The sequence below is a fragment of the Lepus europaeus genome, chromosome 7 (genome assembly GCF_033115175.1).
Source record: "Lepus europaeus isolate LE1 chromosome 7, mLepTim1.pri, whole genome shotgun sequence".
Lineage (NCBI taxonomy): Eukaryota > Metazoa > Chordata > Mammalia > Lagomorpha > Leporidae > Lepus > Lepus europaeus.
The window spans coordinates 101,709,509-101,736,311 of record NC_084833.1 but is presented as its reverse complement, the minus strand read 5'-3'; the positions used below and the strand labels follow the sequence as shown (position 1 = coordinate 101,736,311).

General features: G+C 47.8%; 1 protein-coding gene across 4 annotated transcripts in view; it reads right to left on the bottom strand.

Moving 5' to 3' along the window:
* The window catches only part of NCAM1 (neural cell adhesion molecule 1), a 322,915-nt gene that overhangs the window by 45,218 nt on the left and 250,894 nt on the right, over window positions 1-26,803 (bottom strand). For all 4 annotated transcript variants that reach the window (XM_062197027.1, XM_062197026.1, XM_062197024.1 and 1 more), the window contains exons 2-8: window positions 18,382-18,456; window positions 16,460-16,678; window positions 14,874-15,017; window positions 13,996-14,133; window positions 12,533-12,650; window positions 11,969-12,138; window positions 5,781-5,923 (exon numbers count right to left, since the gene is read on the bottom strand). In XM_062197027.1, the coding sequence (XP_062053011.1) occupies window positions 5,781-5,923; window positions 11,969-12,138; window positions 12,533-12,650; window positions 13,996-14,133; window positions 14,874-15,017; window positions 16,460-16,678; window positions 18,382-18,456 (1,007 nt within the window). The remainder of the gene's footprint in view (window positions 1-5,780; window positions 5,924-11,968; window positions 12,139-12,532; window positions 12,651-13,995; window positions 14,134-14,873; window positions 15,018-16,459; window positions 16,679-18,381; window positions 18,457-26,803) is intronic.

Here is a 26,803-nt window from a genome sequence, read left to right as displayed (position 1 = left end):
TTTCATAGATATACTAATGCCATTTTATGCTCATGCATTTTGTAACCCTTTGCATGCATTCTATTAAATACCAAGGAATACATTAGGAATGAGAAGTATGAAGGCATTGAGATTATGGTTCAGAAAGTTTTGAGAATATCAAATGCATCTGGCATGTGGGAATCTATTCCACTTCCAGTTATTCTGTTTTCATCCTGAGAGTCAAAGACAACCTAGCTGCATTGTTTTTATCGGGTGGCCTGAGTGCTTGATTGTCCCTATGTTCAGACAGAAAAGGATGGAAAAGGTGCTCGAAATAGAAACACAGAAATGCAATCAAGGGAACACACATAAGTCAGCAAACATCAAGTCAGAGTTCGCTAAATGCAAGGAGCTTTTGGGAGAAATAAGCATGAAAATACTTGTCTATGGCACATGATACTGGAATGAAGGAGAAAGTGAAAAAGGAGGAACATGCACAGACCAGCGGAACAGTGGACCAACATGTCAAATGCGGATGTCAACTTCACATCACTCAGAAGCTTGTCTGTCACAAAACAAGGCTGCATTTTTAAAGGGCTCCATCATGTGGAGTTATTTGTTTTTTCAAATCTGATTTTTCTTGTGTCTTGCCCAAATCACTATGGTTCTGTGGCTTTTAGAATAAGTAGTTGCTAGTAAGAATGTTTTCTAGTAACCTGACCTTTTACCTGTGTGCCTGGTGGAATGAGAGGAAATGTGATAGACCCAATCATTTGTTGAAGGTGTGGTCACTTTAAGACAACCTGATATGCAAATATGCACACTTATGAAATAAATAAGGATATGATCAGCAATGCTCCAATGATAGTTAGCTCTAGGTTGTTTGAATATTTACATGTTTTACTATCTTACACGCAAGACTGCAGGAATACAAATCTAAAGTTAAGGTTCCCTATAATAATCCTATCATCATCATAATAATTGTATTATTCCCTGTTATACATTTGCCCACGCCCTGGATAAACCGAGTTCTGCTTGTTCAATGCAGTCACCTTTTCCAGTGTTTAAACCTGAGCACTAGGTCTGCATTGAATGAGGAATCCCTCCTGGTGAAAACAAAGCTCCAGAATTTCAACAGCGCTCTCTTATTTGTGGGATACTCCGTCAGCCCAAGATTCAGGGTTTGTGAAATATTTTTTTTTCCACCTGTCTCTTCTGATCTCAACTCTTCACTCCTCTCTTTGTCCATAATCACTAAGGTTTCATATGCTTTTCTTTCCCAGTCATTTCAAAGGCACAGAGATATTCAAATGAGAAAATGATGGATTTTTTTTCTGCCAGGGAGAGAATATGGAAATCATCATCCCTGAGTCTTAACATGTAAATGGTGCCTGAAACTTAGTGTCACTCACTCAAATACCGGGTAGTCTTTAAAATGAATCTGAGTAGGAGAGACATGAGAGGACACAGTTGCACAAACTTTCTCAAATATCACAATGGCCTTCACACACATGATCCAACTAAACCATTAAGACTGTCAAATATTTTCTTTTTTTCGCAACACAAGAGTGACCACCAAGCAAGAGATGTAGACAACTGATTTACCTTAGTGATCTCAATGAACCCAACAACTGGACCTAGCCTAACTACTGCCAGTTGTTCAAGTAAAGCAACCGAACTAGTTGAAGCTTAACAACTTGGTAATGATTATCCTCCAAGGAGGGACTGGACTCAGGCCAGAGACAAGATTAAAGATAGGCTGTGACATCCAGGCTCACTGCACTGGTTTATGTTTGCCTCTCCCTTCACTGATGAAGAGCAACATGGGTATTCCTCTAGAAAGTCACTGTGTCTGCGGGTGAGAGCCTTCTTGTCCCTCTTCCGACTGGAAGGTTAACATCAGAGTCAGCTAAGCAGCGAAGCACAAGACAAAGTGCTGTCATTAGCTTCTGTTGGAACTAACTTTACTCCAGGGCTCATGGGCCCTTCCACAACAGTCGTCAAAATCGCGAGGGAGCACTGTGGCTCTAAGGCCTCAGGTGTCGGATCTTCTGAGCCACTGACCAGAGGGAAGCCATGGCAGTTTGAGGGTTCTGTACTTGACCTTGCTGCAGTCCACATTTTTATCAGTACCTTGGTAAAGATATTTCAAATAAGTGTTCAGACAAGGTTGAAAGCAGCAGCTCATACACATTGTGGGTGACAGCTACGTGGGGAAGGCTTGGCTTCAGGCTGTATGCTTGGGACTGGGGTCACCAGTGATTACCTCATTACACATAATATACATATATAAAGGGGCCTGTGCTATTGTACAGGTTACCTGTGGTGCTGGCACCCCATATCAGCACCAGTTCAATCCTTGCTGCCCCACTTCTGATCCAGCTCCCTGCTGATAGCCTGGGAAAGCAGCAGCAGATGGCCCAAGTTCTTGCACCCCTGAATCCACGTGGGAAACTCAGAGGAATCTCCTGGATCGGCCCAGTTCTGGCCATTGTGGCCAATTGGGCAGTGAACCAGTGAATGGAAGACCTCTCTCTCTGTAACTTTTCCTCTCAGATAAATAAATCTTTTAATAATATACACATACGTAAAACAAGAGGCCCCACATGGGCTGAAATACCTCGGCTCATAGACTTCCAGGGACAGTTCTGATGATAGTCCTGACTGCCCAGAAAGAAGAGCTTAAACAATTGTTCTCAAGCCAGAGGGTGTTTGTATATGTGGCATTTTTAGCAGTGATCAGAGGTGGCTAATGGCTTTATAGGGGAGGGGGCCAGCGATGTGCAATATCTTTCAATGCATATGACAGTCCCAGGGAAGGAAGATTCTTCCCAAATTACCATAGTGACCCTGTTGTGAAACACTGTAACAAACAAAACAGAATTTTTAATACAAATGAATTAAAATTTTAGCTTATTGGTTAAGCAATCGATTGCAGAAGAGCAAGACAGGGGGCTGTGTAGCTTAAATGCAGTTCACGTAAAACAGACCTGAGCATTTTAGCTGACCACAAGCTCAATATGAGGCTACCGAATGAAGATACTGAGAAAGAGCTAATGCAAGTATAAGTGCCCAGTGGTGTCCACAGCAAGGAGGCAATATCCCCACTGCAGTCTGCACGAGTCCCATGGGGCATGATCAAGTCTTAGGGGAGCATTAATGAACTGAAGCTGTCTGGTATAGGACAGCTAAAAGTGTACAGAGCGTGGAGACTGAGAGAAGAGCCACAGTGACGACAGCTGGGTGTGTGAAAGGAAGAGTAGGCTGACCAAAGGGAGGTGGAGCAGTGACTCCAGTGACCATCGTACGAAGGACAGAATGGCAGAGGCTGGAGGACCAAACAGAGGAAGAACAAGGAAGTGGCCCTTTCTGATCACCAGTGTTGGCCATCTGCCCTGCACGGGACAGACACCATCACCCCACAGACAGGGCCCAGAGACTTCCAGCACGCATGTGAGAAAAGGTGAGGCTAGACAACCCCAGAAGCTGCCTTCCCACCTTCTATGGCTTTGGTGTTTTGTGTGATCTAAATTTCAGGAAGCTGCTTTCTCTTACCAATTTGATGATTGTCTATTTTTGCCTAACTAGAGACAATCATCCTAATTGTTAAAAAACAAATTGTTTTTTTCCACCCTTGCAATGCAGTGACAGTAGTAATCTTGAACCCTACCTAATGATAGATTTAATGTAGCTTTCGATGGAGCACAGGAAAACAAGTTGCCAAAGTGAAAGGAGAATGTCTTAGCTGGAGTCTCAGACAGCTCGCATTTGTTCTCTTAATCATTAGCTGTCTATAGTGTAAGATGGACACCACGCCTCTTTGCTGTCAATACATAATGAAGAGAAATGGCAAATTTTCTCAGGTTGTAACTTCGTCTAGGCAAGTGTTACTCTGGTGTCCCAACGCTGGCTGCTTTGGAGGGCTTATTTTCACGTTGACTTGCTCATGTTCTAATAACGGCTCTGCAAGTAAACTTGAGGGTAGCCCACAATCGGTCATGACAGCACCCACAAGGCTGAGCTTAGATAATGACCTCAGCTGCAGACACTCCAGGGCTGTGCTGATAACCGAATTGTACAAAAGTCAGTCCCCAGCAGGCTTGACACAGCCTCCGCCGGGCACCGTCAGTCTCAATATTTAGTAACTATGCGTCTGTGTTAGTTCCTGGCTATTTATTCTCATGCCATAAAAATGAAATCACAGGTGTAGGCCATAAGTGCCAACCTATTAAAGAACCTGAGCTAGGCACCAATCTTAATAATCCTTTTGGTTTAGCTCAGCTATTGAGCTGTTCCCGGAAAAGATACAGAATTTAAAGGTCTCGTTCATCTGAGATAAGATATTATTTCTGTCCTTCACTGTAGGTCAAAGATAGCCACTGGACTGCCTTGGACAAATCTGCTGTTCGGTATGACATAGAAAGAGCCCCCAAACAGTGGTCCTGTGGGATAAGCCCTGAAATGGACATTCAATCCACGTAACACACAAGATGGGGAGCTGACACCTTCGCTAAGGTTTTAATTCCAACATAATAAAGAAAAGTATCCAAGTAAACATGTTTCTGAATATAGTTGGTTTTCATGTATCAGACAGCCTATGTGAGTTTCAAAAATATTTAGCAGTTCCTCAGTTGAGTTTTTGTTAAGTTGGATTCAATTGTGGGCATAAAACTTGCCAAAAAAGGCGGGGCGGGTACTTGGAACAGGGATTTTTGTTCCTTTTGATTTAGTTTGGTTTTCTATTAGTGGGACAGAAATCAGTTCCTCAATTGCAAATTCCAAATTTAGCGCTGGTATTTCACGCTATCCTTTTTTGGCACTGAGTTTCTCCTCTCTAGGGATTTCCTCTGGCCAGCCAGAAGAGTGACGATCTATCATTTTTAACATTCTGGTCAATAAGCAATCCATTATACATGTTCTTTAAGGCCAAGGCCATTACTCTTGAAGAGGTGACAAAGTCTTGGCCAACTAAAACAGAGCCCAGTACTACAGGAAACAAGAGGCGAGGCTGGAGAAGTGCCACAAGAACTTTTAAGCTGCTTTAACACCAAGCTTTCCCGCCTCCTGTTTTTGGCCCACTCCACAGTAAAAGGCTGCACAGTGCGCAGGAGTTAACTCAATCTTTATTTATTGTCAATAGCAAAGACAGCTTTCCAATGGTCTACATATCCGTGTGCTTTGGAGCTAAATCTTCCCAGGCATTTTAATTTACCAGGAAGGTTGCTATCACGCTCTGAAGCCCTCACTGAACATATTGCAGAGCCCAGGTGTAATCGTCATCATTGAGAAGCTGCTAATTATTTTTGCCTTTAGAACAAAATGAAATCCAAGTGTGACCAAGAATACAGGCAGACACAAAGGCAACCAAGCTTTTTTGCATACAGTGCATATATAGCATGAGTATAGACAATGCAAAGAAAAGAATTAATAGACTCATTTTGATCCCTATTATTTCTGGGAGATTATTTCCTTGGGTGCTCCTGAGATGAAGATACTATGACCTGGTGCACCAGGATCTTGGTTTATCCCAGTTCCTTACAGCTCCGAAAACGTGAGTCTGGTCACCGCTATAGTCTTTTCTTTAGACTATCTCTCTTGACCATGCCCACCAACATCACACCCTTGCTAACCTATAACAGGAATTGTGCTCATTCCACCGCAAGCTGAGCAGGCCAGGGGAAGGAGGTCACAGGACCTGTTATGGCCTCCAGTGACCACGTCCCACCTTTCAGCTCACCAAAGAGAATTGGGCATGGGGCAGACTCAGTGTGCTCCGAGTCTGTGTTCCATGGCCCTGAAACTCTTGGGTGACACAATACCTTTTCTTCACTGCTGATGTTTCGAGTGGAGGTTCTCCAGGTGATGGAGGGAATGGGGTCTCCCGAGGCCTCACAGGTCAGCGTGACCTGCTCTTCCAGCTCCATGGCAGTCTGGTTCTCTACGTAAGTGATTTTGGGTTTTGCTGAAAAGATAAAACATTTCTATGAGTTAATCTGATCATTTTGCTTCCTGGGTTTGAATGCTGACATGTACCTATTCAACAAATGTTATCTATTTACTAGGTACTACACCCTACTGTAGGTGTTGCAATAGATACAGAGCTGAACCCTCGAGAGGCTCACACAAAGCCATAATAAAAATAGAAACCATATCCTGCAGAGGAAGAGTAGTGGTGGCAATGCACACAGGAGACATGAAGCCAAGCAAGGGCACTCCCCTGCTTGGGAGCTTCAGGAGGAAACGTCTTAGGTGGGCCATGAGCTTCTCAACAGGTGGCGTGTTGGAGTACAGAGTCATTCCATGTGTAGGAAACTACTTGGCCAACAGCAAACAAAACAACAACAACAAAAAACCAAGAACATGAGAAGAGCGTGTGGCATAAGGCAGAGGGGACAAGACTGGATTGTTCAGACGTTGTCCACTAGCTGGTGGAGGCCCACAGACAGTGTATGAACAGGAGAATGAGAGGATCACTTGTATTTCAAGAAAGTTATTCTAGGAAACATTCAAGATGATTGAGCATGGAGAAGAATTCTGAGGCGAGAAAACCAATTTGGAAGCTCTGGTAATGACCTAGATGCAAAGTAGCACTGTGTCCTAGACAAGGTCATTTTAGCAGGGGCAGAAAGTCAAGGGCATCTATGCCTTTAAAGGAAGGTACAGAGGAAGTGGTCAGGGAACGGAGCACCAGGAGCAGTGGGAAGAGTCGAAGGAAGGAAGGGGCAGGAGCATAAATCAGTCAGATTCTTAATGGCTGGAAGGACGGTGCTGGCACTAACTCTGGGGAGGAAACGGGGAGTAACTGGTTGGGGGGCTGTGGGGGGGGCTGAGTATGGGCAGGAAGATGAGTTGAGATGAGTTCATTTTCCAAATGTTTCGGGTAATGCAATAAAACACAAGCATTCCAAAGCTGTTAAATGTTAAAACATTAGAGAAAATTGAATTTTCCCAATTTAAAACAATTATGTCCTGAAATTGCTGAACCTTTTGTAGAAAAGATAACACTGCACAAACGTAACTTATTTCACAAATAGAGAAAAAGGCCGGGTTAGATAAACAAACCCAACAATTAATCAGAATTATAGATAATTTTTGAAATAATGATGTTCCCTTTATATTCATGTTCATGCAGTCAACCCAAGTAGGCTAATAAACAATTGCTTATACTTATCCTGAGTTGAGGTCTTTCCTGCTGTTTAATAAACAAAAGACAATGATAGAGCTATACTTTTTTTTTTTCCAGCAAATGTCTGCTTCTACAGAGTTCAGATATTCTCCTGAAGTTAATCTGCACTAATAGCCTGCTTAGCAAATCTTTTTTTTTTTTTTTTGATGGCCAGCACATAAGCCCACCTTCATCCAAGGCAGCCAATTGATTACAAATCTTATGCAGTCCACATGGACTCGGGTTTCCTGTAAGAAGACTTTGAGTCCATCTTGATCACAGTGATTTTGAAGGAGGCACATGTTGGACAGAAAAAGTGTTCAGTGCTGTTGAGTAGGAGGTTTAGAGAGTAAGCGAATAAACTAAAATAGACACAAACGATAAAAAGAAAAATAGAATAAAGTAAAATAAAGGGACAGCCAAGTTTGAATTTGTACACCCTGAAAAATCACACAAAGAAAAGCTCAAAGAAAAAAATGTTAAATTTTAAGTTTGGGGGGTCTGGAGACATGCTAGGAAGCTGCCTTTTTGGCTGCTGGAGCCCTTGTCACACATGAAGTCTAGACAGCATCTTGCTGACCTTCTTCCTGGCCCACAGCACTTTGTACTGGCAGCCAGAGACCAAAGGAAGACAGCAAGGCTCAGTTCCCATCTATCAGTATTTGGTCTTGTGGGGTCCCATTTCCCAGATGCCTACGAATGGTGCATTGTACAAGTCCTAAGGAAAAGGCAAACTATATTCTTATTAAAAACATTATTAACAAAGGCTAATTTTGTATGGAGTGCGGAAGGCTTTTGGGAAGAAGGCAAACCGCTCACTGATCACTGTATCGTAGCTACTCCAGAAGCAGGACTTCTGTCCAAGCTAACTCTGCAGGTTCAAGGTGAGAATACTACCATGGACAAAGGACAGAAATACATGAAGTTTATCATCAAAATTGGGACACTCTTCAAGAGTGACAGGCTGCTCTAAACAACTCCACGGGGACAATGACCATTACTAGGCCAACAGGGACAGATGCGGGGCCACCCTACTTGTAAAGGATGCCCTGTCTTGGCATTCTGGCACCCAGAGGGACCTATCCAGCTTTCACCTTCTGACGGTCCTTGCTCTCTCTCAATCAACCTCTGTTGCGGGTTTGTGACTTCTGAATCCCTGTTCTATTCTCCATCTGTCTCTGTGGGACTCAGTGCCTCTGCCTGTTCCATTGTACCTCTCCCCACGACTCTCTTGGGAGCACAGCTGTCCTGTGAGTTTTCCAGGAAAATGCATGGCCCTGCAGCCTGCCCCTGAGAAGCAGCCTGTCTCCTCCCACTCCAATCCAGGCTCCTGCAGCCCAAAGAGAGACAGGGGTGGTGGTGGTGGTGGTGGGGGCTTGCTTCCTCGTGTGGACAGGATGGATAGAATACTGGGGGCATGAGCAGGTGCACTTCCCTTCAGGCCCCTGCTGGTCCTTTGCCGTGACCCCAGGAGGCTGCTTTAGTTTACAAGGGGCAAGCTGAGCACGGCTTCCTCCCACTGGGGAATTTGCCTCAGCCCAAAGCAGCCTGAAACCTCAAGAGCATTAGTTTGAACACAATAGGGATCTGTGGAGACAAAAATACTTCCCGAGAAGGGCCCATGGGGTAGGAGCAATGGAAACACACTGCCAAATTTAAATAAGGATGGGATGCAAATGCCTAGGAAAAGGAGCTTTGAGTTGATAACCAGGGCAGGCCATGCTGGCACAGGGCGCTTTCTTAGGAAAAAGTGATGTCAGGGGCAATCATAGCAGTCCCTAGTTCAGATCTGTCCCTTCCACACTGACCGCAGCCTCTCTGAGGCCACAGGCATTCCGCGCGCTTGCTCACTATCTTACTACAGGATTCTTTCCTCTTCTACCGCACAGCAGTACACTCTGCTATATATATACACCAACCAACTGTCCTGCTTTCTCCCCCAGCCAGAGATGGTCCACAATGGTAGACAGGTAGAGGGAGAAGGATGGACAGGTGGGAGAAACACAGCTCTAGCCTGCTAGGCCCTGCACATTTGGTTCCCTGGCCCTGTACTGGTCTCCTCAACCTACAGGGGATGCCAGGAGGTCGAGGTGAAACGGAGGGGTAAGGGGATGTGCAAGAGGCCCCAGGTTACATCAAGGAGGCTTCTCGTTCTAGGATTCCTGTTCTAGTTTGGACACAGCGTCTACAAGCCATGATGTTCTTACCCGCCTCTCCGGGAGCCTGGCCACCTCTTGCATGTTTGCTGCACACTATCCCAGCTGCAGTGTGGAGAAGCAAACTGGAGTGTGTGTGTGTGACGTAGGGAGGTGTACGAGCCTTGCGGGCTCCCCAGTCTTACTGTGCCTGCCTCAGTATCTCTTCCCCTTGACCTTCTCCACTCTCTCACTCTCTCATGGCCACACATGGCTCTTCAGGCCCCACCACTCCTCCTGGCTGGGCAGCCAGCATCACAGGAGAGTTCTGGAAAAGAAGCCATGATCTGCTCCTGACCAGCCAAGCTAGAGCTGCTGTGTTTCTGCAGAGACAGCAGGAGCTGTGGGGCAGTGATGGGGAGCACACAGGCTCTGGTGTAACTACCCGTTCCCTACGTAACAGACACGGTAGGTGTCCTGCTGGGTTCCGTGGAGCATGGACATCCATTGTCAGTTTAGAAAATGGACTTAGAAGCCAACTGCGTCTGAACCCTGGCTCTGTGGGGATGGAGGGAGACATTTAATCTCCCCATGTGTGGTGTCCTCATCTGTAACATGGGATTGAGATGAGGATTAAAAGGACGAATTTATGGACAGCACTTCTCTCAGTGAGAGTGCTGTTTGTGTTGGGTGTTATTTTGTAGGGTTAATGTCTAAAAGCACTGTCCCAGGACAAGTGATAATGTGTTTCCAAGTTTGTCTCCATGCCACATGTGAAGTTCCACTCACATGCAACTCTTCCTTCATTTATGTCAAGGCATGTGCCTATTGCATGCTCTGTCTTGTCCTAGCTGCTGGGGGGATACCTGTGTGCACACCAAACACAAGTCTCTGTACACAGGCAGCTCTCATTCAGCCCCGCAGGTGCTTTCCCCGGCTCTGTGCCTGTGTCCAAGGTGCTGGGAATGCTTCTCCCAGGCCCCACAGCTGGCCAATTCCCACCTGTGAAATGGGACGTCCATTGTGATGGCTTCCCCAGCTTACATCACAGATGACCAGAGATGCTCTCTTTCTCTAAAACACCATGCACATTGCTAGTAGGAAGTCACCCTACCGGGTCCTTATTTAAGGTGTCAGCCCTGGCCATCCGCCATTAGCCTATGAACCCACTAATGAGAACTGAGTCCCTGTGATTCATTTTTGTGAATTTAGCCCTGGCTGGGTCTGTGGCAGTCACTCAAATGCAACTGACTGACACTGTCTGTTATCATTTGCATGTTAGTATGTTTACCTCCCTCCTTGTGCTTTGCAAGGTCAAGGGTCCACATCCTACCCATCTCTGTAGCCTCCCGGTCCAGTGACAATGGTTCTCAATATATATTTGTTAAATGAGGGAATCAATGGACAAACACATCTGTCCTTTTCTATAATATGGGAAAACCTACAGTTGGAGTGATTGAGAAAGATTAGACACAACTCGGGAAAAGATTGCCAAGAGTCTTTTTCATGAAGTTTAGCTTTCATTCTCAAGGGCATACAGTTAACTTGAACCAGATGTATGCTTGCCAACAGTTTTCCTGATCAGCCTAAACAAGCATGTCCCCATCCCCGTTTCCGGGTGCACATGCTTCCTGCCAGAGACAAGCCCGAGAGCTGCCCCTCAGCTATCCCTATGGGGCAATGCCAACTACGGTGGGTCAGCTTGTCTGTGCTTCTTAAGCAGATGAGCAGGGAGCATTGAAAGTCACTAGGAGAACTCATTCTCTGTAGCAAATTCCTTTTCCAAGGTTAGGTCAAGTCCATTCCAGTCCCGAAATGAGTTTATAAAGATGAAGTGAGTAGAGATCTGAGGGCTCTCTTCCTGACTTTCTAAGGCACTGGCTCACACCAGCCTGGGGAGAAGCAGCCAGTCAGTCGGTTACTACCATTTATCAAGGGCTGATTGTAAGTCTGGCACTGTATTTAGAGTGCCAGGGACAAAGCAGTGTATAAGACATCCAGCGCCCTCCAATTCTAAACTATACAGGTGGGAGACAAACATTCCCCCAAATATGCGAATGAGATTAGTTCAGCTACCGATAAGGGCAGAGAAGATACAATAGGAGTAATGAGAGCAACAGAGAGTGGAGGTAGTAAGGGTGGGGGCAGGGATAGGGGACCTGCTTAGCCGGAGCAGGGAGGGTTCACTGAGAAGGTGAGATTGAGCTGAGACCCAAGTGACAGATGAGAAGGAGCAAGCTTGGAGCAGATCTGAGCAAACAACATGCCCAGAAGTATCAAGTGCAATGTCCCTGGGATGGGGAACAAGCACAGTGTGTCCGAAGGCCAGCGAAGTGAAAAGAAAGACAAGGTTGGAAGGGAAGGCAAGAGCTAGCCCATGTTTGGTCTTGCAGGCCACAGCAGGGAGTCCAGATTTTATTCTGGTTGCAACAAGAAGCCACTGGAGGATTTTCAACCAAGGAGTACCTCTTGGGTCACCCTGGACACTGTGAGTAGGACTGAAGAGGACCAATGAAGGAGGTGATCACTTTGTCCAGATGAAGATGATGGTGGCTTGGATTGGGCTCAGGTGGTGCAACTGGCAAGAAAGGGGTGTATTTGGGCTATGCCGCCAGGCAGAGCAGACGGGGTCTTGGTGACGGATGGAGGGGTGGAGGAGGAAGAGGAACTGCAGCAGAGCGGCGGCCTGGACGCCCACTTCCCTTACCAAAGACTTTGAGGTGGATGGACGCATCCTGCTCGCCAGCCTTGTTCTCGGCAATGCAGACGTACTCGGCCTCGTCGTCCTTCCCCACCTTCCTGATGGTGAGCTCAGAGCTGTCGTCGCTGAAGGCGTACTTCTCATCATCTTCCTCTTTCTCTATCTGTTCTCCATCCCTGTGGGGTGCAGAAATGCAAAGGGCTGTGGCTTTGACCGCACAGCTGGTTATCTCAGTCCATAGTGCTCAGGCTCCAGGAACCATTAAGGCACCACGGCACACATCCACATTTAACTTCTACTCCTTATCCAGTCCTCTGACTCTATCCAAAAGCTTTCAAAGGGGGCCCTCCCAAGGGTGCACCCTCTGGTCCTGCCCCCACAAGACTGAAAAAGGGAGGCAGAAAGCAATGCCTGAGCAAGAAAACCTTACTGAAAAGAATCTTTTCTCCAGCAAGACCTGACGTTCCCAAGAAGCCCACACCTGATCCACTGAAAAGCCAAAACAGAGCAGGCCCCGTGACGCCCCCTCCTCCTCCAACCCACAACACAGGGCACAGGCCAGTTTCTTACTTTGTCCAACTCATGGTGGGCTCTGGGAAGCCTTCAGCATCACACACCAGGGTGACAGACTGGCCGAGGTTGGCAGTGGCATTCACAACGCTCTGCCTGGCCTGGACGGTGGGCGGCACTGAGGAGAGAAGAATGTCAGGAGAGGCTGTGCAAGCGAGGGTGAGCCCAGTGGCCTGGGGAGGAGAGGCTTCCGGGGCCCCAGGCAGGTAGCCTTGGCCTGTGGGGTAAGAGTCCCGGGCAGCCGCTGAGTTAGTGTAGGGGGCTGAGGCATGTATGTGCTAAATAATTACTGTTCATGGAATAAACAATTCTCCCACAAGCATGTATTGTTGTTTTTCAAGAGTTCAGATGCTATAACACATTTGACTTACTTAAAAGTGGGATTTAATTTATGATAGGTATTTATCATTATATATTTTCTCAACCAATGCACAGAAAACAACTCCCAGAGTCCCTGGAACTTTTAGATGAAAAAGGCACTCTTGGGAAGGGCATTTGGAGCAGTGGTTGGGCTGCTGCCTGGGACATGAACCTGGGTTGACGTCCTGTTCCTGCTACTGCAGACCCTGGGAGGCAGCAGGGATGGCCTGGGTGTTGGGTCTCTGCCTCCTGCATGGGAGACCTGGGTTGAGTTTCTGTTTAAGGGGTGAGCCAGAAGATAGGAAATCATTCTTTGTCTCTCTCTGCCTTTTCAAATAAATAAAAATAAAATAAATGCATTCTTGACACTGGAAAAAGCAGGGCACGACCGCTTCTGGTGGTGATACAGTTAACATGCAATCTGAAATGTACCAGCTCACCACAGAGTGACATTTCTCAGGGACTGTCATAAACAACCCAGCGCACAAACTGTTTTTACCAAAGGAATGAGTGGGGGAGAGTTTGGCAAAAATTATGTATCAATAACCACAACAATTCGGCCGTGATTTACTTATATTCTTAGTACTGACATTATAATTTCCTGTAAACATCTTGTAAATGTCAGATCGATTCCGCGGGTGTGTTTATTTGACACTGCAAATTAAGATTAATAAGCCCGTGACCATGATTCGGACTATTCTGAGGCCTGAATTGATTCTAATATTTTCTTTGAACATTGAACCAAGGGGACTAACTTCCCAATTACGGCAGCATCAAGGACAATGAAGATGAATAAGAGTTTATCAGGAAAGCATGGGGGAAGTTTCTAGAGTTACAAGGAAGGATATTCAATAACTACATCACAACCACCCTTAGTTGAGGTGAGATTCACAAGGCAAGTCTGTCTGTCTGTCTGTCTGTCTATCTCTCCAACACACAAACACACAGAACAAGAAAAAAAACCCAGAGGTTATGATGGGCGGGGGGGAGGGGGGATTCAGCTGACATGGACCACAGTTGAGCAAGTCAGGACAGGATTACTTTACAGACCAGAGGGCCCAAGGCTGAGCGCCGGAGCGAGCAGGAAGAATGGAGCTCCTCACCATTCACAACCACCTGAATGTCCTTGAAGTTGATCTCGCCCCGCGCCAGGATTCTGCCCTCACAGCGGTAAGTGCCCTCATCTGTTTTCTTGATGCCTCGGATCTGCAGGTAGTTGTTGGACAGGACTATGAATCGGACTAGAAGAGACAAGAGGCAGGTTCATCAGGGACCAGTCAGAGAACTCCGGCCCCTGCAGCCAGCTAGCTGGGCCTCTTTCCTTTGTCCTAACTTCAGTCTTAGGGAATGTCACTTGAAGGTGACTTAAGAAAATGTGTCCCCATGGGACCAGCGTTGGGGCATAGTGGGTAAGGATAAAGCTGCTGCCTGCAGCACTGGCATCCCATATGGGCACTGGTTTGAGTCCAGGCTGCTGCACTTCAAATCCCGTTCCCTGCTAATGTGCCTGGGAAAGCAGTGGAAGATGGCCCAAGCGCTTGGACACCTGTACCCATGTAGGAGACTGGGAGGAGGCTCCTGACTACAGAGCGGCCAAGCTCCTGCCTTTGTGGCCTTTTGGGGAGTGAACCAGCTGATGGAAGATCTCTCTATCTCTCCCTCTTTCTCTGTAACTCTGCCTTTCAAATAATAAATAAAAGTAAATCCTAAAAAAAAAAAAAAAAAAAAAAGTGTCCCCAGCTCTGAAATACAGACCTGAGTAAAAGTCCATTGGAAACATGACTTTTGTTTTGGAGAGAAAATCAGATGCCTAAATACACCTGCTAGGGCCTTCCAGCCACTCAGGCCCTGGAGACAGCATGTGGGTTCTGGGACACTTGAACTTGAGTTTGGCCTGGAATCCCTCATGGGCTGGCAGAGCGGAACCTCGGGATTGGGAGGGCCTGGGGGAAGAGGCAGCTGCAGGCGGCTCAGGTCTTACCATCTTTCTTCAGGATGACATCTCGGCCTTTGTGTTTCCAGATGATGGTGGGGGGCAGGGAGCTGACCACGTCGCACACGATCACAGCGTCTTCTCCCTCCCTGAACTCCTGCGGGGTCGGTGCATTCTTGAACATGAGTTTCTCTGGAAAAGGAGCAGGAGAAGAGTGAGGAAAACGGCCGGATCTCCCACAAAGATCCCTCTTTCTAGAACTGTCTTGCCTGGACTTGCGCCTCAGGCAAGCCTCAAGTCATACCCACAGCTGTGCAAGAAGGGGGCTTGCATTTGGTACGTGGCCATGGCTGCCCCGCCCAAGTAGCGGAATACACAGTGTCTGACAAGCAGCACCCGCTCCCTGAGAGCTACATTTCTCACAGGTGGAGTCTTCAAGAACCTCATGGAAAACGTGCCTCCCAAAACAACCATGCATGGATTCCAAGACAGACTTATCCATTCTTCCGCTTTCTCATACGGTGCTTGAAGGAATTTTGCAGTTTGTGCAAAATGTCTCCAGAGGGAAAAGAATGTCTTGCACAAGGCATAGGTAGAACATCTGTTCTAAAATAAAGAGCAGAAGTCGTCGGGCTTTGATTTGTCTTCCACTCTGACCCTTACCCCTCAGCCCCACCTCAACTTCCCTAGAGCAGAGAGAATGCTAAAGACAAAAAAAAAAAAAATACCCAGAAGAAAAGCATGCTTAATGGCAATAAATACTGTGGCAATCAATACTGCTCCATTAGCTGTCACCCACCATGACTCTGGCCAACAGGACAGATGCATGATAACAAGGTAATGAGAAGCCACCTCCAGACGGGGTTTCCGTGGTGATGGGAACTGGCTGCTCAGAGTGGCACAGCGTGTTCAGATAACAGTCCCCACCCCACCGAGCCTGTGGGCTGCATCACCAGCAGGGGAGGTTGAAATGAGAAGGAGAGCCTGAATCGTACACCTGCCAGTCAACTCCCGGGGAAGCACAGAGGGACTCACAATGGCCCTCTGGAAGCTGTGTGATTTGGATTTAGCGACCAGAGGCCAGTGAGGGGAGGGGAGGGCTGTGGTCAGTGGGAATGAGTGGTGTAGGTTCCGAGTTGGCCAAAGATCACTGAAGGATGTCCTGGAGCTCTGATCTAGGTCAGAAAAGACTCACGGGCGGTTGGTCTTGGTGCAGCACTTAAGAACCCACACCCCCTGTCAGATGCCTGGGTTTGAATTCTGGCTCCCTTCCTGATTCCAGCTGCCTGATAATGTGCACCCTGGGAGGCAGCAGGTGATGGTCAAGTAACTGGGTCCCTGCCACCCACGTGGGAGACCTGGAGTGAGTTTCCAGCTCCCAGCTCCAGCCAGTGCAGGTATTTGGGGAGTGAACCAGTGCCAGAGAAGTCTGTCTGTCTCCATCTCTCTGCCTTCAAATAAAATTAAAAAAAAATTTTTTTAAAGAAATTCTCTTTAAAAAAGAAGAGACTTAAGAGGAGAAAACGGCAGCTGCCTGGCCCCCAGCAGCCCCCGGCAGCTCCCAGCAGTGGGCTTTCTACTGCCCAGTGCGTGTTTCCTACACAGAGAACACAGAAGGTGAGGGTGGCGCTTACGGAAGATCTTCACGTTGACGGTGGCTTCGGACTCGCTGCCATCCTCGCCGGTGACCACGCACTTGTAGATGCCGGCATCGTCGATGTCGGCGTTGTAGATGGTGAGGGTGGAAGAGGAGTCGTCGTTCCACACCACCGAGATCCGCTGCTGGTTCGGGCTGAGCTTCTCTCCATTGGGGGAGAACCAGGAGATGTCCTTGTCTTTGGCATCCCCTGCCACTGAGGAAGAAGATGAGATTTTCAAACCCACTGAAACGGAGAAGGCGGAGTCCCCTCCCCAGTGACAGCAGGGACATGGGATCAGTGAAGGCTGGATCGTCAGGGAGGGCTGTTGACATGAGAGCACTAGGCAGCCCCCCTGTGGCTTGGGTGCTCCGTTATTCTATACCTGACAGCTCTTGGAACACTGGGCAAGGTCTCACCAGCTACATGTGCCAGGGCTTGGTCAGAGGCTCCTGTCCTTGGTGAGGGGAGAGGAGGGGTGTTTGCTGGGGACCTCCTCTGCTCCAGGCACTGCGCTAGGAACTGATACACTTTGGATAAAGAGACTTTGTAGATCTAGAATCCAAGTTCAAGAGTCTAGCTGACCTGAGCCGAACGATCGGTTTGTTTGTGAAAAATCAGATTAGGGCACCCTAATCCGAAGCTGAGGGACACAGGCTAGTCCAGCAGTTGCACACTCTGCGTGTGTTCACTGTGGCACCTGCCTGTGCACGCTCGCATCTGTGTCATTGGTTTCAGCACCCCCTGCCTCAGACAGGCAAGCCCACCGCCCTACATGCTGCAAAGGATGTGCCCAGCACCACCCATGCATCCTTTTCCCGGGCACCCCAGATGGGCAGGCCGCTGCGGCTCACCAGGGCCGAGTGGCTCAGCTGTGCCTTCTGCACAGCGCCCTTCCTGGCCCGTAGGGATGCTTAGTATGGAAATGTAGCCATCTTCCTTTCAGCGCCCATGATGTGTTCAGTAAATATCGCTGATTGCAAGATGTGCTGTGGGCTCCTCGGCAGCATCACCAGATCATCGGCAGCATCACCAGATCATTGAAATTGCTATGACGAAGACAAAGCCAGAGCAAAGGCAGCCGGCGGCCCCGTCACCCCGCCCAATGCAAACCATGGTGATGTAAAAGTCCTTCCTTGCCAAGAGCTGCTTGCTAAATGCCACAGCCGTCTACCCTAGCTCAGCCTTGTCCTGGTTCCCCTGTGCTTTGAACCCTTCAGGGATGTGAAGTACTGCAGGGAATCTGAGGTCTGACCTGACACCCTTGCCTCCATACATAGGGTGTTTCCTGTTAATTACCTGAGCGGTGGAAATGAGGCACATTTTCTAAACAAGAAAACAAGGACACCAGGTCTGGCCTATCTCAGAGCACTGGTGGGAACTGCGGGACCCGAGACAGCTATTCGTGATGGGCCTCGGAGACCCAGGAGACCCCTGGGAGAGGTGTCGTCAACCACTGACGTGACAGCTGTGTTCCATTCACTTTCAGGCAAGTCTTAGACCTTGGATTTTCAAGTTCCCAGGGATCCTGAGAAATAAGCCCTAAATCAACCCATGGACGAATTATTTCTGAGCCAGTGCTGGTCCCTGGTGTCATTTACAGAGCTCTCGATGTGGACAAGAAGGAAACCCAGGAGATTCGCTGTCTGGGAGCTGTGTTTTCCAAAGAAAACGCCAACTCTCCTCCAATGTCAACAAGATGCTGAGACGACACCTTCCTCTACGTTGGGGCAGCTCTAAGAGGGGAAGGAAGAGAGCCTAAGAACCATCCTGGCTCATCACCAGCAGCAGGATGGACCCTGCCACATGGCACTGCCAACACCTCTCCGTGTGGCAAGATCAGCACAGCCCGCTGCCTTCTGTGTCCCGGGGGGCTTTTGAAGCAAGTTCTGAAATGCAGTGGGACGTGGGACACTTGCCTTGGCACAGGAAGAATTTGGACTCTCCAACGCTGATTTCCCCTTGGCTGGGAACAATATCCACCTGCAGAGAAACTGACAGACAAAGTCCAATTGAAACTCAAAATTCTAAGAATGAAACCCAGAGCTTTCATCCTCACACGAGGTCCCCCAGCTCACTTTAAGAAAGCGTGAAAAGAGAACATTGTTTGCATCTGGAGAACTCATCATCACCCAAGTGTCCTCACGCAGCAGCCAGGGGTGGACACAGCCCAGACTGCTGCCCTGGGCAACTGCTCTCCCGATCAAGACCATGTGCAAGGTCTCCTGGAGGATCCAGGGTGACCTCATCCCCAATGTTGCTGACCCCTTGAGAAAGCTATGGACTTGCTCCAAACAGAAGCACTTCTGAGAAACAGCCGCCCAACCAGTTCCTTCGGGAACTTCAGCCTGGAGGGTCCCACCGCTGTGTGAGCACCAGGCAGAGGGGTCTCTGGTGATTCCTGACCATTCCTTCGGGAACTTCAGCCTGGAGGGTCCCACCGCTGTGTGAGCACCAGGCAGAGGGGTCTCTGGTGATCCCTGCTTCATCGCTGCAGAGAAGAATGGGGTCATCGGGAAAATGCAGGCTGAGCCTGGGCAGGAGATGCCTCCGAAGGCTCCCCGTGCCTCCCACGACGGGACCACAAGCCCCATTCTCTCCCGGGAGACAACATCACACAGTACCAACCCCAATCCATCAGACGCCCTTCAGAGGTCCTGCAGTCTGTGCCCTGTAGAATTCCCCGTATCCCTTGGCTACATCCCCCGAATTTTTATTGGAATGCATTCTGTCATTCCATTACACTGATAAGGCAAAAATCCACTGCACCCGATCCCACCGATTCCTGTATTCACTCTGCTCTGCATTTATCTGTTTGGAGCAGATAACCATACCTCACGAAAATACGGCTTCAGGTAGAAAAATTGCTTCCTTCTGCCTCCCAAAAGCTACCGCAGGAGCAGACATTGGGCTCCATGCATAGCAGCTTCTTAAAACTAATGCGAAGGGGACTTAGAGACCCAGAGGGCGCCTCCTCCAGCAGCCATTTTCTTGCAATAGGAACAGGGAGGGAAAGCTGGTTGCCATGGTGACCGGCTTGCAGGCCTTGGTGGCAGCCCTGGGCTTGTGCTCATTTGATGAGGAGACTATAGCTGGCTCCACAGAATACAGGGATCACAGGGTGTGCTTAGCGTGGGGCAGGGGGCTCAGGGGATGCCCAGCTGTTTCCGGTGCTGCCTTCCTATCCACTCTGCCAAGAGACAAAGCAAGAAAACCCGCAGAGGCTGCAGAGAGGCGGGGAGGATGTGGGGGAGACAGGATTGCAATGGAAGGAGCAGGCATGAGAGTAACGAATCGGGGGAGCGAGGCAGAAGCAGGGAGGAGGCTGGGTCTTCGCTGTGAGAAGACAGTGGTCCGGAGCCTTCCCGCACTGGTTGCCTGAGGTGGCTGGTTTCTCCCTCATTCGGTCTGCTGCTGCCGACTCCTCCGGGTCTGAGAACAGAATTCTTACCTGGCAGAAGTCAAGGCCTCCCCCCACCTTTCCTGAAGGTGCCTGAAGCAAGCAGAGCTGCCTTGGAACACGAGGCTGGCCAGGGCCCCAGTGTCCACATCCTTGGGTGCAGGTGCAACCAGCTGTGGCTGGTCTCTCCCATCCTCCTCCTCTGAATGGGCTTAGGGTGAGCCAGGAGGGGTCTCAGACACCTCCATGTCTGGCCTCTCATTTCCCAGATGAGAAGGGAGGCAAAGTACACATCACATCTAGTTAGGGCCAGCTGACCCCAGAGCCCTGGCTGCCTGGCTCCCCAGTGAGTGTCCTCTGCCCGAGTCAGTGCTGTCCTCGCATGGAGGCTGAATGTTCCCACTCAGCATAACATCCCTGAGCCGAACAGAGTGAGCCTGGAGCTGATGAGGGCCCATGGTATTGTAGGGAGACACGGGGCCTGCAGGCCAGGGCTGGCTGCCTTCAGGCCAATGAGCATGTTTTCTATCCCATCCCGAGGCTCATCTTCCCTGGGGAACAGGAGCCATGCCCGTGCCTCCCTTGCCCTAAGCCATAGTCCTTTCTGGATTCCGGGGGGCACCGTCAGAGCATGCCCGGCACATTTCTGCTGGGAGGTTCCTGGCCCATACGCCGAGCCTCCTCACATGAGTGCTGTTGCTCCCCGAGAGCCCTCACGCTTCCAGAAGGATGTCCTTATCCCTTGTGAGAAAACCGCCTTCATTCTTTCCTCTTCAAATCGACAGGGTCAGCAGGGCAGAAGGCTTTTCCCGGCCAGGGTCTATCCCTGGCCCGCAGAGACAAATGGGAAACAAGAATTTCGGAGGAGCCCCCAGCTTCTCGGCGATGCCACAGACACACACGTGGATCAAACCGGAAGCTTTACACAGGGAGAGATGCACTGAGACTCTTGGTGTTTTGCACAAAAGGAAAACAGCGACTCCTCCCTCAAGACACCAGACGGAGGATCTCAGAGGCTCAGGAAACCAAGGCTCAGATGCTTTCCCTGGTAGCACCGTGGCTGCGCCTTTACTCCCAGGGCTGAAATGTGAAACCTCAGGTCTGATAATGCGAAGAGGAAATCCGGCCCTAACTTCTGAACGCCTTTGCCTTTCTTACTGCTCCTTTCGTTGTTTCCAATAAAAATTCCTACCTCCGTGTATTAGTTGGCTTTTCAATACTAGAACAAAACATCAAATGCATGCTAACTGATAAAGAAAAGGAGTTTGTTTGGGCTCTGGATTCTGTAGGCTCAAATCCAAACAGCAGGATACAGGCTTCGGCCAGGGTGCCCTGGGCTGCATCACATCACAGCAGGCGCACTTGTGTCTGTGTGGTCTCTCTCTCTTCCCTTAAAAAGCAACCAGGACTCAACCACAGGGCTCCACCCTAACAGCCTCATCTAATCCTAATCGCTGCCCACAGGCCCCTCCTGCTAACACCATAGCTGGGTGAAGTCAGCACCCTCTTAATGTAATCAACTTACGATGTGGAGGTCTAAACTCCTGCATGAATTTGGGGCCAAATCATTTTCAAACCACAGCACGTAACTTTCACCTTTCTTCAATCTCTCACATAACTGAAATGTCCCAACTCGCAAAACTGACACCTTTAAAGAAACGTGGAAAAACCGAGTTTCCCAGCTAAAGGACCTCATGTCCCTCTTCCCATCAAGACCCTCTGCATAAATGCTACATCATCTTAGCCGCACCCAAAGACTCACTTCTAAACCTGGGTGTTCGGACTTCAGTGAGACTCAGGGGTGGGGCTGTCTGCTCTCTCCATCCAGTGAGTCCTGGTCCTCCAGCAAGTACACACCCTCCAAGTTCACCTCTTGTAGCTCACAAAACACATTTATTTCAAACGATGCTTACAACAGTTCTGAGAAATATAAGGCACTATTATTATCTCCAGCTTACAACATCCTCAGGAGGAAACTGAGGCTCAGAGGAATGAGATAACCCGCCCACAGTAGCTCCCTTAGTGAGTAGTAAAGCTGATTAGACTTCCTTTAATTCTAACACTCGAACCCTTCTCCTCACATTCCTAACTACTATGGACCTTCAGTCAGGCTCTGAATGGTTTATTGTAACCTGATGGCCACCACTGGCTTTCTGTCTAAATGATGGGCCAGGAAGAGCAGTCTTTAAACAAAAATCGTATCATCAAGTGGCTGCCATCATTTCTCTCCTGGTTAACCATACCCGGTCTCTTTCCTCACATACGATGACAGTAGTATGTCTCCCATTTCATAGATGGGGAAGTGGAGGCTCAAAACCATAAGTTGTGGTAATGGGGTCAACATTCAAGCTCAGATTGAACAGCAGCCACAGCCCAGCCATTTCTGCCATGCTATCCTGCCTGCTGTGAATAGGCAGAGAAAGGCTGTATCTTTGGCGAACCAAGTGATCTCGCTCTCCCCCATTCTTGTAGCAAACAGCTTCAGGTGCAGAGAGAAGTTCTGTAAACCCCAACTCCCTAGCAGAAGCAGGTTACAAAGTCTTCGTTGCTGAACAATAGTGAATGAAAACTTCAGTTCATAAAAGATGCCAAGATACTTATCAGAAGAAGTGGGGATCTTGCTAAGGCAAAGCAACAAAGGAGAATTGTTCTGATTTTAAAAGGAGTTTGCAGATTTCCCTTGAATGAGCAACTTCCCAGAGCAGTTTAATTTGACTGGTTTTCTTTCCAGACTTTAAAGTGCTTGAGGAGGTAGGAGCTGAGGGCAGAAAGTGAAGCGAGGTCCCGGCCACGGCTAATGGAAATGCTTCCTTGTTAAGAGGTTGTGAAGATACCAGCTGTTGAGGAAGACCCGCTGCAGGTGTGCAGTGGGCCCAGGAGCAAGGTCGGCACACCTGAGGAGGGTGCCCTGCTCACCAACTTGTAGAGGATGGATGTGATGAGTGACTCTGCAGCAGATGAGGGAATTTTCTAGAACTTGTTTACCAGTTGCTGAGGACTAGAGTGGACACTGTGGCATATCCCACACACGAGTGCTAGTTTGAGTCTTGGTTACTCCACGCTTCTGCTAATGTGCCTAGGGGGCAGCAGATGATGGTTCAAGTACTTGGGTCCCTGCCACCATGTGAGAATTCTGGGCTCCTAGCCTCAACTGAGGCCAGCCACGCCTAGCTGTTTCAGGCATTCGGGGAGTGAATCAGTGGATGGAAGCATTTTTGTCTCTTTTTCTCTCTCTCTGCCTTTCAAAAATATCAATCCGTTAAGGACTGCTAGAAAAGGCATAAAATTGCAGTTATAGATTTATTTTGTTGGCTACTGCTCTAAAAATGAGCCTGAAATATCACTATATATCACTATAATGGAATTTTCTTTTTTTAAAAGAGTTATTTATTTATTTGAAAGTCAGAGTTACAGAGAGGCAGAGGCAGAAATCTTCCATCCACTGGTTCACTCACTATAACAGCTGGAGCTGCGCTGATCCAAAGCCAGGAGCCAGGAGCTTCCTCCAGGTCTCCCACATGGGTGCAGGGGCCCAAAAACTTGAACCATCTTGCACTGTTTTCCCAAGCCACAGCAGGGAGCTGGATTGGAAGTGGAGCAGCTGGGTCTTGAACCGGTGCCCATATGGGATGCTAGCACCACAGGTGGCGGCTTTACTTGGTATGCCACATTGCCAGCCCCTCTTTTTCTTTTCCTTAACAGACTATTGTATTTATTTGGGGCCGGTGCTATTGTGTAACAGGTTAAGCTGCTGCCTGCAATGCTGGCATCCAGGTGGGCATGGGTTCGAGTCCTGGCTTCTCTACTTCTGATCTAGCTTCCTGCTAATGCTCCTGGGAAAGCAGTGGAAGATGGCCCAAGTGCTTGGGCCCCTGCATCCACATGGGAGACCTAGAAAAAGCTCCTGGCTTCAGCCTGGTCCAGCCCTAGCTGTTGTGGCCATTTGGGGAGTGAACTAGCAGATGTAAGACCTGTCTCTCCCTGTTTCTTCCTCTCTCTAACTTTGTCTTTCAAACAAATAAGATAAATCTTTAAAAAAAATTATTTGACTATGACCCTATCGGAATAAGATCAAAGATGGCGAACCCTAAAGGCTTCCATAGCCTTTAGGGAGATTACTGACGCCATAAACAAGAGTGTCAAATTGTTAAGTCAACAACAGGAGTCACTGTGTACTTACATCTCATGTGGGATCTGTCCTTAATGTGTTGTCCAATGTGAAATGATGCTATAACTAGTACTAAAACAGTATTTTTACACTTTGTGTTTCTGTGTGGGTACAAACTGATGAAATCCTTACTTAGTATATACTGAATCGATCTTCTGTATATAAAGATAATTGAAAATGAAAAAAAAAAAAACCCCTGGTGTTAAATTGGAAATTGCATAGAAAATTAATTAATTTTTAAAAAATATCATGTAGGATCTCTGTCTTTAATGTGCTGTACAGTGGTATTTAATGCTATAACTAGTACTCCAACAGTATTTTTTCACTTTGTGTTGCTATGTGGGGGCAAACTGTTGAAATCTTTACTTAATATATACTAAACTGATCTTCTGTATATAAAGAGAATTGAAAATGAATCATGATATGAATGGAAGGGGAGAGGGAGTGGGAAAGGGGAGGGTTGCGGGTGGGAGGGAAGTTATGGGGGGGAAGCCATTGTAATCCATAAGCTGTACTTTGGAAATTTATATTCATTAAATAAAAGTTAAAAAAAAATGATTGTATTTATTTGAGAGGGAGAGAGAGGGCATGCCTGCTCCCATCTACTGATTCATTCTTCAAATGCCTGGAGTGAGTGGGTCTGGACCAGGCCAAAGCCAGGAGCTGGGAACTCAATCTGGGTCTCCCACATGGGTGACAGGGACCCAATCTCTTGAACCAATTCCTGCTGCCTCCCAGGGTGAGCATTAGCAGGAAGCTAGAATTTGGAGTGGAGCTGGGACCTGAACCCAGGCTCTCTGGTGTAGAAAGCATTTGTCTTAACTTCCAGACCAAGTGGCCACTCTTTTTTTTTTTAAAAAAACTATGTTTTATTTTTCGAAGAGTAACTGAATGCTAACAGCCAGATGTTCAGATGGGGAGTCTAAGAACTGAGGCTACACACGCCTGTGAGAGTTTGCTCTCATTATTATGAAAGCACTAGGAGGAAAACAGAGATTTGCTTCACTGCCACACCTCTGAACCGAGGGGAGGTACAACAGAAACCCACACGGCCGTTCTCAGAGCGCTTCTCCAGACAGCTCCAGCTGAATCTCAGCTTTATCACCGAGTAGCTGTGCAGTTCTGGCCATGATATCTAACCTCTCAGGGCCTCTTCTGTAACACAGGGAACATCAGAACCATCCTCACAGGGCTCTGGGGATAGTCAAAGGATTACAATACACACGTACTAATAAACACTTAATATCTGTTGTGTGTCATTATTATGAATCACCCTGTAGTCATGGCCCTTCTCAGAGAAATTACTTCTGTTAATGAGAGAAGCAATATTTTCCTTTACTTTTTAAAAAAGAACCTTTGCAAATAAGCCAATTTTTGGTCACTTCTGCCCTCTACATGAATTTATTTTATTTGTTGGTCAGAACTTTTCAGATTAAAAAGAAAAAAAAAATTGAATTCAATCAGAGCCACAAAACAATGATAAGGAGGGAGGGGACCTTTGGATGAGTCATTTCACTTGGGTGCCAGTTTCTCTCTCTGAGGGGCCTGGTGTATTTATGAGAGGGTAATACAACTGCACTTGTGTGACTGGATCACGGTTAAACAGTCAAAACAGGGTTGTGGTTCAGAACCCAGGGTCTGGGTCAGGGATCCCTGTACCAGAATCCCAGCTCTGACACTTGGGAATTGGTTTCGTGGGTGACTCTCATGGCCTGCATTTCTCATGTGTAAATGAACACGATGACCCAGCTGAATTCACAGAGATACCGGGATGGTCTCTACAGGAAATGTATGTTAAGTGTACTGCTGTTGTTGATGACAGTACACACGTGTTGTCTGTGATAATACTTTGAATTTCATACACACACACACACACACACAGGCCCCAAACAGACACAATCCTTATTAATCTTCATAATGAGAATGAGACAGCAGGAGATTCTTATAAACTACTGGATTCAACCTGTCCAAAATCTATTAAGGTGTGTGCATGTGTGTGTGTGTATTTGTATGGTGACAGCCACTGACATGTGTGTCTATGTGAGTGTGTGTGTTTCAATAGGGCAATGTAATTTGCCACACTGATACTATTTCAAGAAGTGGTTATACTAGTACAATGATCTCATTTGGCAGGAGAAAAATGAACAAATTACTAGGGATGCCAGAAGGGTCTTATCCATCCCTGACACATGAGCCTGACCATTTTCATTGAGCTCTATTGATACTACCTGGATAGAAGAAAAAATGAAGTAGGTTGCATTAACTCTCAACTATTGACACACAACTTAGCTGTCACTTTAAAAGGACTATGAAATACATGTTCTTATAGGCTTTGGCTGCCCATTCTACATGATACCATCATCATGACAGACCGCACTTCGGTGACCATTGGAAGCATCTGCGTTGCTTACAAGGGGCTCATGGCAGCTGTAACCACCTAGAAGTCATACTTAGGGCCACCAAACCTAGTTAGGGTCCCATCTAAATAAATCCTGAGAGTTTGAATTCCCATTTAAACCTGTACACCCAGAGGTATTCTAGTTTGATTTCCAAGCCAACTAAGTTTATGACCAAAACCTTGGGAAAATCTCTGCAGGATCCCAGACTTAAGAGGTAGGGCAGCCTGGCGAGCCCCCTGTGAAGCTGAGTTTGTGACTGGGGGAGGGAAAGGTGACTCTTGGTGGAGGTGGCAGGGTCACTGTTTATCCCGCTGGTATGGAGAAATGGGAGCTTCCTGGCATAATAAGTCACATAGACAAGGGTCAGACATACA